Source organism: Papio anubis, chromosome 6 (assembly GCF_008728515.1).
Source record: "Papio anubis isolate 15944 chromosome 6, Panubis1.0, whole genome shotgun sequence".
NCBI lineage: Eukaryota > Metazoa > Chordata > Mammalia > Primates > Cercopithecidae > Papio > Papio anubis.
In genome coordinates this window covers 26,158,517-26,175,743 of record NC_044981.1, presented here as the reverse complement: position 1 = coordinate 26,175,743, position 17,227 = coordinate 26,158,517, and the positions used below count along the sequence as shown (strand labels likewise).

Below are 17,227 nucleotides of genomic sequence, written 5' to 3'. Positions count from 1 at the left end.
CCCAGACCAGACTACCCGAGGCTACTATAAATAGTCGTCTTTAGACAAGTCAGCTGTGCACTTCTCTTGGAGCAGTTGTTTTTGAGATCACACTTTTTATTAGCGTTATGGTGTCAGAACTTATACTGAAAGATACTTTAGATTAGGAGAGCTCACATTCTCTTTCTTCCTCTAACAAATTATAGGACTCGTTGCATACAGAAGTCATGGTAATTGGGATATCCCTGTAAGTCTGGCAGTTTTGCGTTTGGGAAGTCCATCTATGCAAATGCTACATTTAAGGACCAAGTATTTTCTGCAGTGTCAATTTCTAATTTTTAGTTGTGGCAGTGGTTGAAATAGTGTACTATGCCACCTGTGTCGAGACGTACTCCTCTGCACTCCTTCATTGCTTGCCATACTCTGTAGGGAGCCAGCACGGAAATTGATACTGTTCTCTATTCGGAACTCATACGTCCCAGCCTAGAAGCCCGGGAAAATCCCGACTTTTTTTCCCATGCTATTTGCAGGCCAGAGTCTCGCTAAGTGTTAAGTACTACGGAGGTCGAAATGGGTTTTAACTCCAGAATTCGAAAACGCAATAAAAGCTCAATGACGCGGCTGCACTCCTGCTTGGCCGACGGAACGCGAAATGACCCCCTGGTCAAAAGCAGCTCCTCTCTCCAGACTTTGTTCCCGGGAGACCCGCCCCTACTTAGCGTCGTTTTTTTTCCCCGGCCACACCCCCTGATAGTGTAACAGCTCTTTTACTGAAAGCGGTGGGTGGCTCTGAAAAGAGCCTTTGGGTTGTGTTGAGCTTCTAAGCAGTTGGCCAAAGGAACTTCCTACTTTTTCTTGGCTGCCGCCTTCTTTGGCTTGGCTGCCTTGGGCTTGGCGGTCTTTGGTTTAGCCGCCTTGGGTTTCACTGCTTTGGCCTTCGCTGGGCTCTTGGGCGCCTTTTTTGGCTTGGCTGCTTTAGCCTTTTTCGGGCTTTTCGCTTTTTTGGCTCCAGCAGCCGCAGCCGGCTTCTTCGCCTTCTTTGGGGTCTTCTTGGCGCTCTTCTTAGGGGTGGCTGCCCCCGTCGCCTTCTTGGGCTTCTTCGCCGCTCCTGTAGGCTTCTTGGCTTTGGCCGCGCCTGCCTTTTTAGCTTTAGGCTTGGCTTCCCCGGAGGCCGCCTTCTTGTTGAGTTTGAAAGAACCCGATGCGCCGGTGCCCTTGGTCTGCACCAGAGTGCCCTTGCTCACCAGGCTCTTGAGACCCAGCTTGATGCGGCTGTTGTTCTTCTCCACGTCATAGCCAGCGGCTGCCAGCGCTTTCTTGAGAGCGGCCAAAGATACACCGCTGCGCTCCTTGGAGGCGGCAACAGCCTTAGTAATGAGCTCGGACACGGGGGGCCCAGACGCTTTGCGCTTAGCCGCACCTGCGGACTTGCGGGCCTTCTTCTTCACGGGTGTTTTCTCCGCAGGGGCCGGAGCAGCGGGCGCGGCAGGCGCAGTCTCGGACATGTTGAAGGCAGGCGTGAGAGAGAGAGCAATTCGAGCCGGAAGCAGAGGCACTGGCCGGGACTCGGGCCGCGGCGCTGCGCCCGCCCGTTTATATAGGGCGGAGCTGCGCCGTGATTGGTGCGCTGTCCAGCCCGCCTCGCTGGCAGCCGCAGAGTGTCCTCTCGGATCCCGAGTTGTGTTTGTTACACCTCAAAAAAAGCCAAAAATATAAAAATTGTCTGCACCGAACTACCCGGTTTTTCTCAGATAATGATCCCCGAACCCTCAGGCTTCACGCAGATCTCAAATTATGAGGAAAGCACAAAGCCTTGTGCCAAAAACTTGCAATATTTCCCGCCGTGCTTGGCAAATTTCAACTCAGAGAAACAAAACTTTCTATTTTCTTCGTAAATTATAAACCGATCTTTAACTGTGGAGTTTTCTGACCTCTCAAATATGATTCTCCAAGTGGTTAGCTTCTGATATATCCAAAAAGCATGCCACTGGCATTAAGATTTTTATTACAAATCTGCACTTAAGTGAGGGAAGTAACACAGGCTCCTCGGAGAGTCCTGCCTATTGAGCCGAGGGCATTTGAGTTCATCAAACTGGTTTAGTTTAATGCTAAACAAATTATTCCTCATTTGACATTAAGTTTTGGACCCTTGGGACATCAATCTATGCAGCCATAGTTTTACATCTGTCCGCTATATCTGAGTTTTAAAACAATTCCTTTGGATAATTCTTTCCCTTTCTGCTCCCAAGGGTTGGGGGCGGGGCTGTTGCTTCTCTCTTCTCTGGACAACTGCTCCATGGATTGAGATACCTTGAATTCAGGGTATTTGGGAACGAAGGGAAGTCCAAAATATACTCAGGGTACAGAGTTGAAAAAAGATTAATTTTCGAATGTGATGTTCATAAAGTCACTGGAAGTGGAGGTGCACTTTTCTTTAAAGCATTTGTCTGCAGCCTTGCTGAGTGCTTTTGGCATATGCTTCAGAACCAAATTGCAATAAAGTAGCTTAGAGCTGGAATTCAAACATTGATAATAAGGGAAAATAAATAAGAACTGTATATTGAAACATATGTACTCCCATTATTAGAGAAGCCCAGCCGCTATTATTACTGAATAGTTGAGGAATGACTAGTCCACTCACCATGTATGGTTTCAATCCCCCTGAAGACTGTATCCCAACGCTTCGCAGAGCGCAATAGAAAGAAAAATAAGTGACATGTAGTGATTAAATGACAAGTTCAAATTTCGATCTCAGAAGCAGAGCTTTGAGAGTCTATCTAAGCTATTATAAATCATTGCCCTCTGAAAACATCCTTTGAACAATGTCTGAGTAAATCTCTTTAGGTAGTTGCCCAACCAAGAAGAGTGTATGTAGGTTGGCAATGAAAGCCCAACTAAAAGAATTATTTCTGAATAACGGTATGGCTGGAACAGTATGGGTGGAACTACAAGCCACTTATCATGGAAACAAAATAAAATTTTGCCCAATGCTATAAGTTGATATGATACTGTTCTGTGGATGTGGCTGATTATAATTTGGCGTTGGATATCACTTTAAATTTTAATTTCATTGCCCAAAATCTCCAGACAAAAATTCTGCTACTGAAATAAAGAGAATATAGAATTTTGATATAACACGAGTGAAATGTGTCAACACAATACTGTTTAATGTTGAATTTGGTATAAAAGTGATGTAAATTATCAATGTTTTTAATATGTCCTTTGGTGTTTATTGAAATAAAAAGGGAGATGAATAAATCTCCAAAACATAATAGGGAAACTGATTATATGGGCATTTGATTCCAGAATGGTAACATTATATCTATTTAATGACAACAAAAACCACTCCTGTAAATGGCTGAAAGTTACACAACACATGGAAGTTTGCTTTCACATGCCTCACTTTATCCAGTGTATTCCTCATGGCTAGGAAGGAGTTAAACTCCAAATTCTGTGGTCTTTCAGTTTCCACTGCTTGCCCCTTTAAACTGTGGTGTGTTTTCTTTTCTCTCTCTCTCTTTTTTTTTTTTTTTTTTTGAGACAGAGTCTCACTGTGTCACCTAGGCTGGAGTGCAATGGCGGGATCTCTGTTCACTGCAACCACTGTCTCTGCCTCGAAATGCATGGGCTGGGAGCAGTGGCTCATGCCTGTAATCCCAGCACTTTGGGATGCTAAGGCGAATGGATGACCTCAGATCAGGAGTTCGAGGCCAGCCTGACCAACATGCTGAAGCCCCATCTCTGCTAAAATAATAATAATAATAATAATAATAATAATGATAATAAAGTTAGCCAGGTATGGTGGTGTCCATGCGCCTGTAATCCCAGTTACTTGGGAAGCTGAGGGAGGAAAATTCCTTGAACCAGGAAGCTGGAGGTTGCAGTGAACGTGCTCTTGAGCCTGGGTGACAGAGATTGAGGACTGGCCACTATTAAATCAAGCATCTATTTGATATTTGTTGGTGATGAAATATGAACAATAACAAAAGGCCTCACTTTCTTATTGATCAGTGGGCTGGCTATCTCAGAACTAGGTGTGTGTGCACACACACATGTTCATGCATATGTCTTATTTTTTATTTTATTATTGTTTTTTCAGATGGAGTTTCGCTCTTGTCACCCAGGCTGGAGTGCAATGGCGCTATCTCAGCTCACTGCAAACTCCGGTTCCGGGGTTCAAGCAATTCTCCTGTCTCAAAAGCCCAAGTAGCTGGAATTACAGGCGACTGCCACCACGCCCAGCTAACTTTTGTATTTTTAGTAGAGACTGGGTTTCACCATGTTGGTCAGGCTGGTCTCCAATTCCTGATATCAGGTGATACACCCACCTCGGCCTCTCAAAGTGCTGCGATTTACCGGCTTGAGACACCTCGCCTGGCCCATGTGTTTTGTTTGTTTTTGAGACTGAGACGGAGTCTCGCTCTGTTTTCCAGGCTGGAGTGCAGTGGCAAGATCTTGGCTCAATGCAACCTCCACCTCCAGGGTTCAAGCAACTCTACTGCCTCAGCCACCTGAGTAGCTGAGATGACAGGCACCCACTACCACACCCAGCTAATTTTTTGTAGTTTTAGTAGAGACAGGGTTTTACCATGTTGGTCAGGCTGGTCTTGAACTCCTGACCTCAAGTGATCCACCCGCCTTGGCCTCCCAAACTGCTAGGATTACAGGCATGAGCCACCCAGTCATGCATGTGTTTTAAACAGATTATGAGACCTTGTTCAAGATTATTCTGATGTCATAACTCTTCAGTAGGTCCTCAGAATCTAAATATTTATCAGATTTCTCATGTCACTCTTATGCCGGGCCAAGTTTGGGAGCTCTGCTGAACTCACTAGAGATGACCAACAGGGCAAATGTGTTTCCTGTCATGTGAGTTCTCCCATGGATTTATGGAGATCTTAGAAATGATATCCATGCTGAATATGACCATATATTGGAAAGACGGGTCAGCATTAGTCCAATCTTGACTTCCTTTAATTCACACCTGCCTGGCCACTATAGTGGGCTGAAGAAGGAGAAAGGAGAGTAAGTAATCATCCAATAAGTCATTATTTTCCAACCACAGAAGGTAGACTGAACCTTGGCTTTCTGTGAACTACTTGAATCCTCTAGTACAGCATCTACATTCCTTATCCTTTTTATCATTTTTAATGATATTTATCCTTTCCATTTGTTGGCTACTGTACTATGTGCTATCTGCAAATTTTTTTTTTTTCCACTACAACTGGGCTGCAGCCTGAGCTACCTGCATTCTTACTTAATCAGTGTAAGAATCCTCTGTTATGGATAGTATCTCCACTTTATATAGGAGGAAATGGACATGCAGAGGTTAAGAAGTTATCTTGAGAAAACTAATGGTAAGAGGTACATTCCAGATTCCAGGGCACATTGGTTTTACTTCAAAGCGTGTATGCTTATTAAACAGTGTTTTCTCAAACTTCAGGTCTGAACACGCATGAAAAGTTGTGAAATCAATTTAGTTGTCAAGGCCAAATTATTTTTCTTTTTAGGGAATTAGAATAGAATATAAAATACCAGTTTTCACTGCATGTAGTTTTAGTTATATACACAATTCTTTGTTTTAGGCCCCTAAGTAAAAGACATTTCTGCTGTGCCTATTCACATGTCTACAGTGATAGTATGTCTTCCTTGTGAAATTTCTTGAGCTTTTATAGTCATAAAATATTATCAAGTATGTTATTCTTTAATGAGCTAAGAAAGCAATTTCTTATCATTGGCATTTTTAAAGTCTCTAAGGTACCCTGAGTATTGGAAAATGGGGGACACGCTAATTGCTTTTATTTTGGACATGATAGCAGTAATATGCAGCTACAAATATAACTATGAACTAAGGAGAACAATGTGCTTTGCAGAAAAGTTGAAAGAAAAGAGAAGATTGTGCTTGGTTGCTTTTACCTCACAGTTCTTCACTTGAAGAGCTTAATTCTGAATTTCTGTATTTTAATATAATGTTACCATGATTGTTTCATTAAAGACAGAGTTTGGAAAAGAAGTACTTTATACTAGATAGATGGACTATATATTATCTTCAAAATTGTTTTCTTTTTACTTAAGTCAATAATTAAAGCTGTGATTTGCACAACCATGGTTATTTATCACAGCAATATTTGGAATTATAAAATATTTCAAACAACTTTAATGCCCCTACATAAGAGAGTGGTTGGATAAAGTAGGATGCATTTACACAGTGTAGTAATATGCAGCTACGAAAATGACTAACTAAGATCTCTATGAACTAGTATAAATTCCAGGATATACATTTAAGTGATAAGGCAAAGTCCAAAGGAATATACAAAATACAATGACCTTTCCTGAGAAAGAAGGGAATATAAGAAAACACACAATTTTTTATTCATTTGTGCACAAGAAATATAGAAATGATAAACCAAAAACTAAAAATCATTGGCTACCTGTGGGAGGTGAATGAGAAAGAAACAGGGGGGAAAGAAGGAGGAATGGGAAAAAACAGTAAGGACTTTAAGAAGGGATTGAAACTTTTTTGAGTATACCTTTTCATATAAGTGACTCTTACAATTATAGTAATGTTTCATATACCAGCAAAATAAACTATTATACAAACTATTAAAACTGATAGAAATGGGGGATACAAAATGGAATACAAGGAATTAAACAAATAAACCAAGCTGTATTAACTTAGTAACATAGTAACACTTAAGGGAGGGAAGGAGATAAAAGTTAACCTAAGTAACATTGGAATACAATATTAATTGCATACTCCCTGGGCAGGGGCGTTGGTTTTCACCTGTAATCTCAGCACTTTGGAAGGCCGAGACAGGCAGATCACCTGAGGTCAGGAGTTCGAGACCAGCCTGACCAAAATGGGGAAACTCAGTCTCTACTAAAAATAAAAAAAAACAGCCAGGTGTGGTGGCACACACCTGTAATCCCAGTTACTTGGGAGGCTGAGGCAAGATAATCACTTGAACCAGTGAGGCAGAGGTTGCAGTGAGCCGAGATCATGTCACTGTATTCCAGCCTGAGTGATAGAGCAAGACCTCATGTCAAAAAAAAAAAAAAAAAAAAAAGAAAACAAACAAAAAAAATTTACTTTCATACTTTAAGGTTAAGACAAAAAAAAAAAAAACCCATATATACATATACATACACACTGTAATCTAGTATATATGGATTAGTATAGTATATACTAAATTTAGTTAAAGTATTTGTTATTAATATGGGTTATCAATTCTGAAACTACTTCATGTGCACATTACTATTAAGCAAATAAGTAAAATGATCTCTTTGTAGATAATAACAGTGTTCTCATTGGTGGAAAAATAATATTAACTAAAATGAACCCTGTAAAAAAAAAATTAGCCAGGTGTGGTAGTTTGCATTTGTAGTACTAGCTACATGGGAGGCTGAGGTAGAAGGATCCCTTGAAACCAGGATTTCAAGGCTTCAGTAAGCTGTGATTGCATCACTCACTCCAGCCTGGGCAACAGAGCAAGAACTTGTCTTAAAAAAACAAAAAAAAAAAGGCCGGGTGCGGTGGCTCAAGCCTGTAATCCCAGCACTTTGGTAGGCTGAGACGGGCGGATCACGAGGTCAGAAGATCGAGACCATCCTGGCTAACCCAGTGAAACACCGTCTCTACTAAAAAAAATACAAGGGCGTGGTGGCGGGTGCCTGTAGTCCCAGCTACTCGGGAGGCTGAGGCAGGAGAATGGCGTGAACCCGGGAGGCAGAGCTTGCAGTGAGCCGAGATCGCGCCACTGCACTCCAGCCTGGGTGACAAAGCGAGACTCCGTCTCAAAAAAAAAAAAAAAAAAGATCTCTAATAAATATTGGATTTTAACATATATATTTATATGTTTATAAATAAAAAGAAGGGAAAATTCTTCCTTCCAGTATAATTGCAATTAGTAAATGTAGAAGGAAGGAGGGAAACAGAAAATGGTCATTAGGCAAACAATATAGTGATCTTGCCTCACATAAAATCCATCAATGGATGCTAAAATTAGTGGGCAAATTTTAGGAAGCATGATTTGCTTCTCCAAGTTACCTTATCAACTACAAAGGAAAAGATAATAAGTTTACATTGAAGAATACTAGCAATCACCACCTTAGCTAAGTAAACATCACAAAGTAAGAAGGCATCTGTGTATCATAAACTCATTGCATTGAGAAGGACATTTTATCATTTTTGTAGTATTTCCTGTCAAAAACACAGAAACTCACTCCAGTGGGGGGGAAATAAAAGACATTCATTAAGGGATATTCTTCAAAATAACCGATCAGCACCCTTCAAAAGTGTGAACATGATAAATATAAGAACAGACTGCAGAACTAATACAGACTTAAAGAGACTAAGAAACAAATAGTGACTAAATTCAGTGTGGGATCCAGAACTGGATTCTGACACAGAAAAAGAACATCAGTGGGAAGATGTGTAATATTTGAATAGGTCTGAAGTTTAGTTAACATTTTAGCAACGTCTATTTCCTATTTCTGATCATTGTATATGGTTATACAAAACATTAACATTAGAGGAAAATAGTTGCTGAAAATAAGAAACATTGTATATTATATTTGCACCTTTTTTTTTGCAATTTTTTGCAAAAATAATTCTCTTAGTATTTCACCATGTTACAACACTTTTCGCAGGGCGCGGTGGCTCACGCCTGTAATCGCAGCACTTTGGGAGGCGGAGGCGAGCAGATCACGAGGTCAGGAGATGGAGACCATCCTGGCTAACACAGTGAAACCCCGTCTCTACTAAAAATACAAAAAAAGTAGCCAGGCGTGGCAGCCTGCGCCTGTTGTCCCAGCTACTTGGGAGGCTGAGGCAGGAGAATGGCGTGAACCCTGGAGGCGGAGCTTGCAGTGAGCCGAGATTGCGCCACTGCACTCCAGCCTGGGTGACAGAGCAAGACTCCCTCTCAAAAAAAAAAAAAAAGAATGCTTTTCATAGGTGGTAAAAAGAAAAAGAAAAAAATGCAAAACACCAAACTGTGATACAGAGAGTCTCCATAGTGGTGGAAATACAAATTATTTTTATTATTGTATCTAAACCTTTATGTGTTTTCAAAATTTCTACTGTCAGCATGGATTTCTTTATTAGCAAACAACATGTTTCTAGAGCTGGGCTCCCGCCTATAATCCCAGCACTTTCGGAGGCTGAGGTGGATGGATCACTTGAGGTCAGGAGTTTGAGATCAGCCTGGCCAATATGGTGAAACCCTGTCTCTACTAATAATACAAAAAAATTAGCTGGGCGTGGTGGTGGGGATTACAGCTACTCAGGAGGCTGAGGTGGGAGAATGTCTTGAACCCAGGAGGTGGAGGCTGTAGTGAGCCAAGATCCTGTCACTGCACTCCAGCCTGGGTGACAATGTGAGACTCTGTCTCAAAGAAACAAACAAAAAACAAAAACAAACGATATGTTTTTCTTAAAAATATGATAAAGTTTATTTTTTAAAATATATCTACTTAGTGGCCCTGGACATCCAGATACTATTCCCTTTGTACTCTCCTTCTCCCAATTATCTGAACTTTTATTAAAATCATTTTCTAGGTTTTTTTTTGTACATATGTATCCATGAACAGTATGATTCAGTTTGTCCTCTTTCTGAAATTCATATATGGGAAATCATAGTGTATTATTGTGTGCCTTGCTCTTTTTTCCTTCACTAGGATTCATTCCTCTTTCTTATATTGATGCAGAAAGCTCAAGTTTGTTGATCTGCATTGCTATTTCATATTATGAATTTGGCCCCATGTATTTACTTATCTAGTCTACTCCTCATGGACATTCTCTCGGTTGTAAAAGCTGGCATATTTAATTTTGTTGACTCTTCAGGCTTGTGTCTCTAAACTATCTCATAAGAAATTTTATTATTCTGAGGCCATTGTGGTCTGTGAAAGCCAAGAAGCATGTGGAGACCATGTTTGGGCAGTCCTCTCCTCCCTTCCTCACCTTTTCCCTCTTCTCCCCTCCCCTCTCTAATTTCAGTAAAGCTGATGACAACCAACTATGGACTTCATGAATAGCAATCAGAATACTGAAGAAATACTATGTTATAGGCGGCAGGGTGAAAAACATTGGTTTTGGAGATATTAGCAACCCTTCCATTTACTTTAATATTGAACCTATAATCATTTTTTCAAAGAATCTCTTCAGCATCTATTTATTCAAAGTTCTGGCCACTGTCTTTGGAAGAGGTGGTTTAATGAACACATTGTATTTGGCCTTCTTGTGTATCTTCAGTTTTTCTGTTTCTCTCTTTATCTATGATACTTCCTATAATTGTTTCCTTAATATCTCTTTACTTTTTACTCTCCATTTCCCTTACATTACATGAATTTGCTGGTTTGTAAATATAAGGATTATCTGTTTACACATGATCACTAATTTATATGTGGTGGCAGCTTGGCAAAGTGTTTAAACATATCGACTCTGATATGGACTCTACTGCTACAAAACAAATTGTCCCAAAATTTAGGGGCTTAAAATAATAGAAAAAATTCATTATGTCACATGGTTTCCATGATTCAGGAATTTGAGGGTGAGTGAACAGTAGTTTCAATATGGGATCTCTCATGAGATTGGAGGCAAGCTATTTGCATGGACTTTAGTCATCTGCATACTTAAGCTGAAGAATGGGACTGGAAAATTCCCAGATGGATTACCTGGCTGGCAAGTTGATGTTGGCTATCAGCAGAAGACTTCTGTTCCTTGGCACATGAGACCTTTTGTAGAGCTACACAAGGGTTCAGTATATTGCAGCTGGTTTCCTCCAGAGTGATTCAAGAGACAGCAAAACAGAAGTCACAATATCATTTATGACTTAACCTTGGGAGTCACAATATTTGTTAGTTTCATAGGTCAGAGCTATCCAATTTGGGAGGGAGATACTCAAGATACACAAGTCTGTGAATGCCAGAAAGTGAGAATTCACTGAGCCATCTTGGAGTCTGGGTGTCAGAGTTATGGAGACAGACCACTCCATTTCAATCTCAATCCTGTATCGTTTACTAGGTGACTTTAAGAAACTTACTAAACTCTATTTCTCAATTTTCTCATGCCTAAAATTTAGATAAGAATATTGCGGTAAATTGTACTATTGCTCCCATGATTTTACTGCCCTTTTGGGGAGTATTATATATCCTTGCCCATTGATATGGGTTTACTATATTCCTCTCCATGTAAGGAGCACTCTTTCCTACTATCTATATATCAGTCTTTACAAGTGAGTTGCTTTGGTCAATAAAATATGAGTAGAAGTACCATGTGTCTACTTCCCTGCAGAATCTTTGAGAGCATTGAGATCCCTTTATGTCAGTTTAGCTCAGCTTGGGTCTGTCTATGAAGAAAATGTGGAGCAGAGCCATTGCTGATCCATACAGAAATAGAATTTGGGCCAGAAATATCCCTTCTTGTTATTATCCACCAAGATGTGGGGAGTTGTTATATAACTGGGCAAAAACTTAAGTTACAACTATTACCTACTTTAGTGGGATTGTTGGTAGGAGTAGACAATATTTTTGAAGTGCTTTTAACAATGTCTGACATATAGTAAGAATATCTATTACTATGATTATTCAAACTTAAATTCACATGAGATAGGTTTATAAGCCATACCATTACTTTATCAACTTATAATGAAAGATATACTACATATTAAAAATACTTATCAGAGGTATGTTTATTGCATTACATTCTGGTCTACAGACAAAGACACAAATTAGAAGATAATTTCTGAGCGTAGAGTTGTAATAAAAGACATTTTCATCAAGCAGTGGTCTCCTGATCAATTGGCTCCTCTATCCCAGGGACACTTGAGTACTGCGTTCTGCACTGTGGAAAAGATACAATGAACAATTCACCATTCTATGAACTCTTCATTTTCTAGGTGATCACCAGACTTTTTTTTTTTTTTTTGAGACGGAGTCTCGCTCTGTCGCCCAGGCTGGAGTGCAGTGGTGGGATCTCAGCTCACTGCAAGCTCCACCTCCCAGGTTTACGCCATTCTCCTGCCTCAGCCTCCCGAGGAGCTGGGACTACAGGCGCCCGCCACCACGCCCGGCTAATTTTTTGTATTTTTAGTAGAGACGGGGTTTCAGCGTGTTAGCCAGGATGGTCTCGATTTTCTGACCTCGTGATCCGCCCGCCTCGACCTCCCGAAGTGCTGGGATTACAGGCGTGAGCCATCGCGCCCGGCTGCTGTATTGACTTCTAAATAATCCCAGTTCTGGGAATGCCTCTAAGATTTCTACTTCCCAGTACTTATCATAAATCCTGACCTTAAGTCAAAACAATCTCGATGTTATTGTAAACACATACTTACTATAAATCCTGCCGTTAGGCAAATTCCCTACATCTATAAGCCCTGGGGTTTGGGGTGGGGTAATGGCAGGTGGACAGATTCACCAAGTTGTCTAGATGCCATGGAAGACATGGCTTCTGTTTATAAGTCCCTATTAAAAGTTTCTTTCTTGATTTGTCATCATCCTTCTTCTGCATCTCAGTTTCCTTGGCCTTTGGAGGCAGATTTGCTTAGAACTGCTAACGGAAGAACATGTTTTAAGTATAACATACCTGTTTAATTTATGTCAGCTATGGCCAGGCGCGGTGGCTCACGCCTGTAATCCTAGAACTTTGGGGGGCCGAGGTGGGCAGATCATCTGAGGTCACGAGTTGGAGACCAGCCTGGCCAACATGGTGAAACCCCATCTGTACTAAAAATACAAAAATAATTAGCTGGGCTTGGTGGTGCATGCCTATTATTCCAGCTACTAGGGAAAGCTGAGGCAGGATAATTGCTTCAATCTGGGAGGCAGAGGTTGCAGTGAGCCAAGATTGTGCCACTGTACTCCAGCCTGGGTGACAGGGCAAGACTCCATCTTAAAAAAAAAGAAATTATGTCAGTTACAATATAAGTATAGTGGATGACAATTCAGACTATTGGAATATATTCATGAAGTTTACTATAGAATAGATACTATGTGCTAGATACTGTTCTAAGCACTTGACAAGTAGTCCTTATAATAACCCTTATACTCTTAAAACCATTTTTCAGAAGACAAAATGATGCCCAAAGATGTCAATTGCCCATGGTCTTACAGCTAAGATAGCTGCCTCTCTTCCTGAGATTTTTCTAGTAACGAATTCTACCATTCTTTGTAAATTATTGTTATCCCAAGTTCAACAAAGTGTTATTTTCCTGTTTGTTAACTTTATTCTTTTTTCTCCCTTGTGACACAGAGTCTCACTCCCATTGCCCAGGCTGGATGTAGTGGCATGATCTCGGCTCACTGCAGCCTCCACCCCTTGGGCTCAAGTAATCCTCCCACTTTAGCCTCCAGAGAAAATGGGATCACAGGTGAACACCACCAAAATAATTTTTATATTTTTTGTAGAGGCGGAGTGTTGCCATGTTGCCCAAGCTGGAACTTTATTCCTTAGCATGCTTCCTTGATTTGGGGGTGAGGTAGAAAGCAAGGAGTGGAATATAAAACAGGAAGCGATTTGTGAGATAATGTACTTATTTTATGAAGTCATGGCATGATTCATGTTAGCTTTCTTCATAGTGTCCATCAGTGGCACTCACCTTCTGGAATATGGACAACTCAAGGTTTTGGGTTTTCTATTCCTTTCCTTTCTTCTTATTTTTTACTATTCCGCCTCACTGTCCCATGCTAGTCTCATATAAAATGCTTCCACCATTTCCCAATCAGCATGCAGTTCCTATGCTTTCCTTATGGAAAAATTCTAGAGTCCCCAATATTCAGAGATTTAAGGGACCACAGATATCACAAATCCTCCCATTTTACAAAACAAGAAACTTTAGCCCAGAGTGGTGAAGGTACATCCTGAAGAAGTGACTATCCTCTAAATTTCCAGCAGCATGAGCACCAGGTCAGACATTTAGGACTAGCAAACACTCCAAACCATGCTCTCTGTACATGAGTTGCTCAGGAAAGGGCAATGTTCATTCAATCCTACTGTTTGTCAGGGTACAAGTATAGTCCACGCTAGGGATTTCATATAGAAGGAATTAAATAGAGGTAATTAGATAAACAGGTGATGAAAGAGTTGAGAAACCCAAGAGAGGGGGTGAGGGCAACCCACAGATAAGCTGCAGCAAAAAGTTGCCACCTCTGTCTTCTAGGAACAAAGGGGAGAGGTGATGCTGGAGTCAAGCAGGAAGAGCGCAGGTTGGTAAGGCAGGAACTGAGACCACCAGGAGAAAGGCTCTGTGGTAGGACTAAAGTCAAAGTACCAAGGAGGCTGGAGAAGCCCCAGGAAACAAAGAAGAAGAGAAATACTCTGCCCCACCATCATCATCCATCAGTGCCACCCATTGGCCAGATCTACTGGAAACTTGAGAGCATGGAAACCTGGGAAATGTAGTTTCCAGTGAGATACAGCAGCATCAGAGAGTAAATGGGCAAGTGATAGAAGCAAACCGAAATGCAAACACCACAAATATTTCTGCAATTTTAGATTGTGACCCTGTATCTGCATGTGACCATGTACCTGCACTTAACAAAGTGCCCTAGGAAACACAGAGGTGCACTTCCATTTTTAAGGATGTCAGATCAAGAAGACAGTTCTGCCTTATTTTAAACAGATTGTGATTTACCCAGTGTGGTAGGTATTCTCTAGGATGATCCCTGCCTCTGAGGGTTCATCCTCTGGTATTATCTCCTTTCCTGTGGGCTGCACCTAGGGACTTGCTTCTAACAAATAGAATATGTCAAAAATGATGTTGTGTCACCTTTGACATTAGGTTACATAAGGTTATGGCTTCTTTCTTGGTCCCTCTCTCTGGCTCATTCTTTTGGAAGAAAGTCAGCTGCCATGTGGTGCATTGTCCTGTGGAGAGGCCCACATAGGGATTTGAGGTCTTTGGTCTAACAGCCCTGGAAATAATTGTATTCACTGAATCATGTGAATGAGCTTAGAAATGGATCAATTAATGTAGTTTGGATAGCATAGCAAACTACAGTACGTTTGGGCAACAAGGAATATCAATCCCAACCTGAGGCTCAGCTTCTGAGCTGAAGGTTAGAACCGAACTAAAAGTTAGATTCCTAATCACAGAGCCAGACGACCAGTCCACATATGCTGCACCATGACACAAATGTGGGCCCACCAGAAACTAGGAGCTCAACTCAGGTCCTACATGACTGCCACTGGGGCATCTGTGGCATGTGGCAGTAGGGCCTACGCATATTTAAACACTACCCAGTGCAAAAGTTTAGAAAAGTTTCTTTTGCTCCTTTAAAAATAGCTAATGTTAAATAGAGAGGAAAGAGAGATAGTGGGCAAAGAATGGACAACAGAAAGGGGGGCATAAATGGAAAATTACAGAGAGCTATTGGTTTGTGACTTTCATTAAGAGCATTTGAGAAGATGAGATACAAGGTGATTTGAATAATGATTAAGAAGTTAAATCCTAGTCCCTTAATGAAAGCCTATATCCACTCATTTCCACTGTCTACCACCTTCGGAGGTAATTTAATTCCTCTCGTGGCTTCTGCCTGTCTTGTCAGCAGGCACAGTGTTGCTTGTGCCAGCTGGAACTAGTGGGCAGAGGGTTGCAGATACTCAGTTCTTGTTCTCCTGCAGCCTACAGAGCCCTGAGCCCAGGAAGGGGGTAGCCTGATGCACAGAGAGGCTGTGCTCCAGAAAGGGACCCACACACAGCCCGGGCTGTTCCTTTTCATAGAGAAAGCATGAGAGCAGACTTGATAAAGAGAATAAACATTTTCTGTGTGGGTGTCAGCTGAGAAAGCCAGCCTTCCAGCACCTGGGAACATTGGCTGATCCTCCCACAGGAAAAGAAGCAGCCATTGTTCCCAGTTCATTGCCAGGCAACCCAGAGAAAGTCCCTGGGGTCATTGGTTGAAGAGCTCTGCTTGTGTCTTCACAGTGCCTTTGCTCACTGCTTTCCTAGCTATGCTGTTGCTGACAGTTCACATTGCCAGCATCACCATCCACCAGATGATGGTCACTTTCTCAGAAGGCCTCCCTGCCCCTCTGGGAATGGGAAAATGGTCAATGGAGGGCCTCACTGAGGTGACATTTAAGTGGGTATCTGCAAAAAGAGTGTTCTAGGCTTCCTCGTAAAATTTGGAGAGCAGACACGAAAACAGGGGAGGTGGCAAACAATATGGAAATATATGCAGTGGGTACAGATCATAGGAAAGAGTATGGAACTTAAATGAGACCAGAAGTGTAGGGGTCATTTGAGATAGGGCCCTTCTGGGTAGAAAAACAGCACAATAGAGTGACCCAGTGTGCATGTGCTGGATGGAGTTGGGGAGTGGAGAGAGAGATAAGGATATCCTTACCAGGAAGGAGCAGCGAATATTTAAGGCAGTGGTGTGCTGATATATGTTTACTGACTCTTGAGGAACAAAACAAAAAAACCCCTAGCATATGCTAGTTCCCATGGTGTAAATGCTGCCATTATGTCCAGTTTCAAACTACCAATGTTACACTGACTGCAGAGTAGAAAGGAAGGGAGGCTTTAAAATCACACATAGATCTTTAATTGGAGATCAGAGAAAATCACAATACCAAAGGCAGAAATATAACTCAGTGTGTGGATGTGGAAAAGCCATTGATTTGTTTTTGTGACCATACCTAAGGTCAACCAATTCAGAGCCCCAGCCTCTTCATCCTCAATCTGAAGGGACTGTGCTAAAGGAAATGGAAGATTCTTTCGTGGTCTTTCATTGTTTCCTTCCCCAGGGTCAATCTACCTAGGGCTTTCCTCATTTCTCTTTGCTCTGCCAAGTTTGCTCAGGTACCCAGTTGGGATGAATTCTCCATGTCCTCACTGAAGGTAGGAAGTCAAGTTGAACTAAAAGCAGAATGGGCAGAGTAGGGGGCATCCCTGTTTGGAAAGGTGGCTCAGCTGAGTCACAAACACGCATGCCGTCCACAGGGACTGCTGCTTCTGAACCTGGAGCTGACTTGGTGAGAGGTGAGTGGGTACACTCCACCACCATTCAACATTCCATGTCTACCAGGCTGACTCTTCTACAAGCTTCATTTAGCCATGGAGGCAAACTGCAACCAGAATCTGTTAGTACTTAGCTGTAAGATCCCCAGTTACTTCATTTTCTGCAGGTGGAAGCCAGCAATCTCAGAAATCCCAACATTCTCTCCTGCTTTCACTTTTCCACATTTGAAAATCAGACAGACAGAAGATGGTCTTTATATAATTTTGCACGTATTTATGTCAGGTTT

At 41.6% G+C, this 17,227-nt stretch overlaps 1 protein-coding gene and 1 long non-coding RNA gene across 2 annotated transcripts; both read right to left on the bottom strand.

Moving 5' to 3' along the window:
- Positions 1-75: 75 nt before the first annotated feature.
- H1-4 (H1.4 linker histone, cluster member) lies at positions 76-1,564 on the bottom strand. Its single transcript, XM_003897174.5, has one exon. It carries the CDS (start codon positions 1,482-1,484, stop codon positions 825-827), a length of 660 nt encoding a protein of 219 aa, XP_003897223.1. The 5' UTR covers positions 1,485-1,564; the 3' UTR covers positions 76-824.
- Positions 1,565-2,132: 568 nt separating this feature from the next.
- LOC110743053 lies at positions 2,133-12,683 on the bottom strand. Its single transcript, XR_002521483.2, has 4 exons — positions 12,563-12,683; positions 10,654-11,821; positions 2,621-2,660; positions 2,133-2,491 (listed from the first exon to the last, which is right to left on the bottom strand). It is a non-coding gene; the product is annotated as an uncharacterized LOC110743053 (long non-coding RNA).
- Between the last annotated feature and the right edge of the window lie 4,544 nt (positions 12,684-17,227).

Excerpts from the sequence above, each read along its gene's own strand:
- H1-4 (XM_003897174.5), bottom strand. The coding sequence starts at position 1,484 with ATGTCCGAGACTGCGCCTGCCGCGCCCGCTGCTCCGGCCCCTGCGGAG.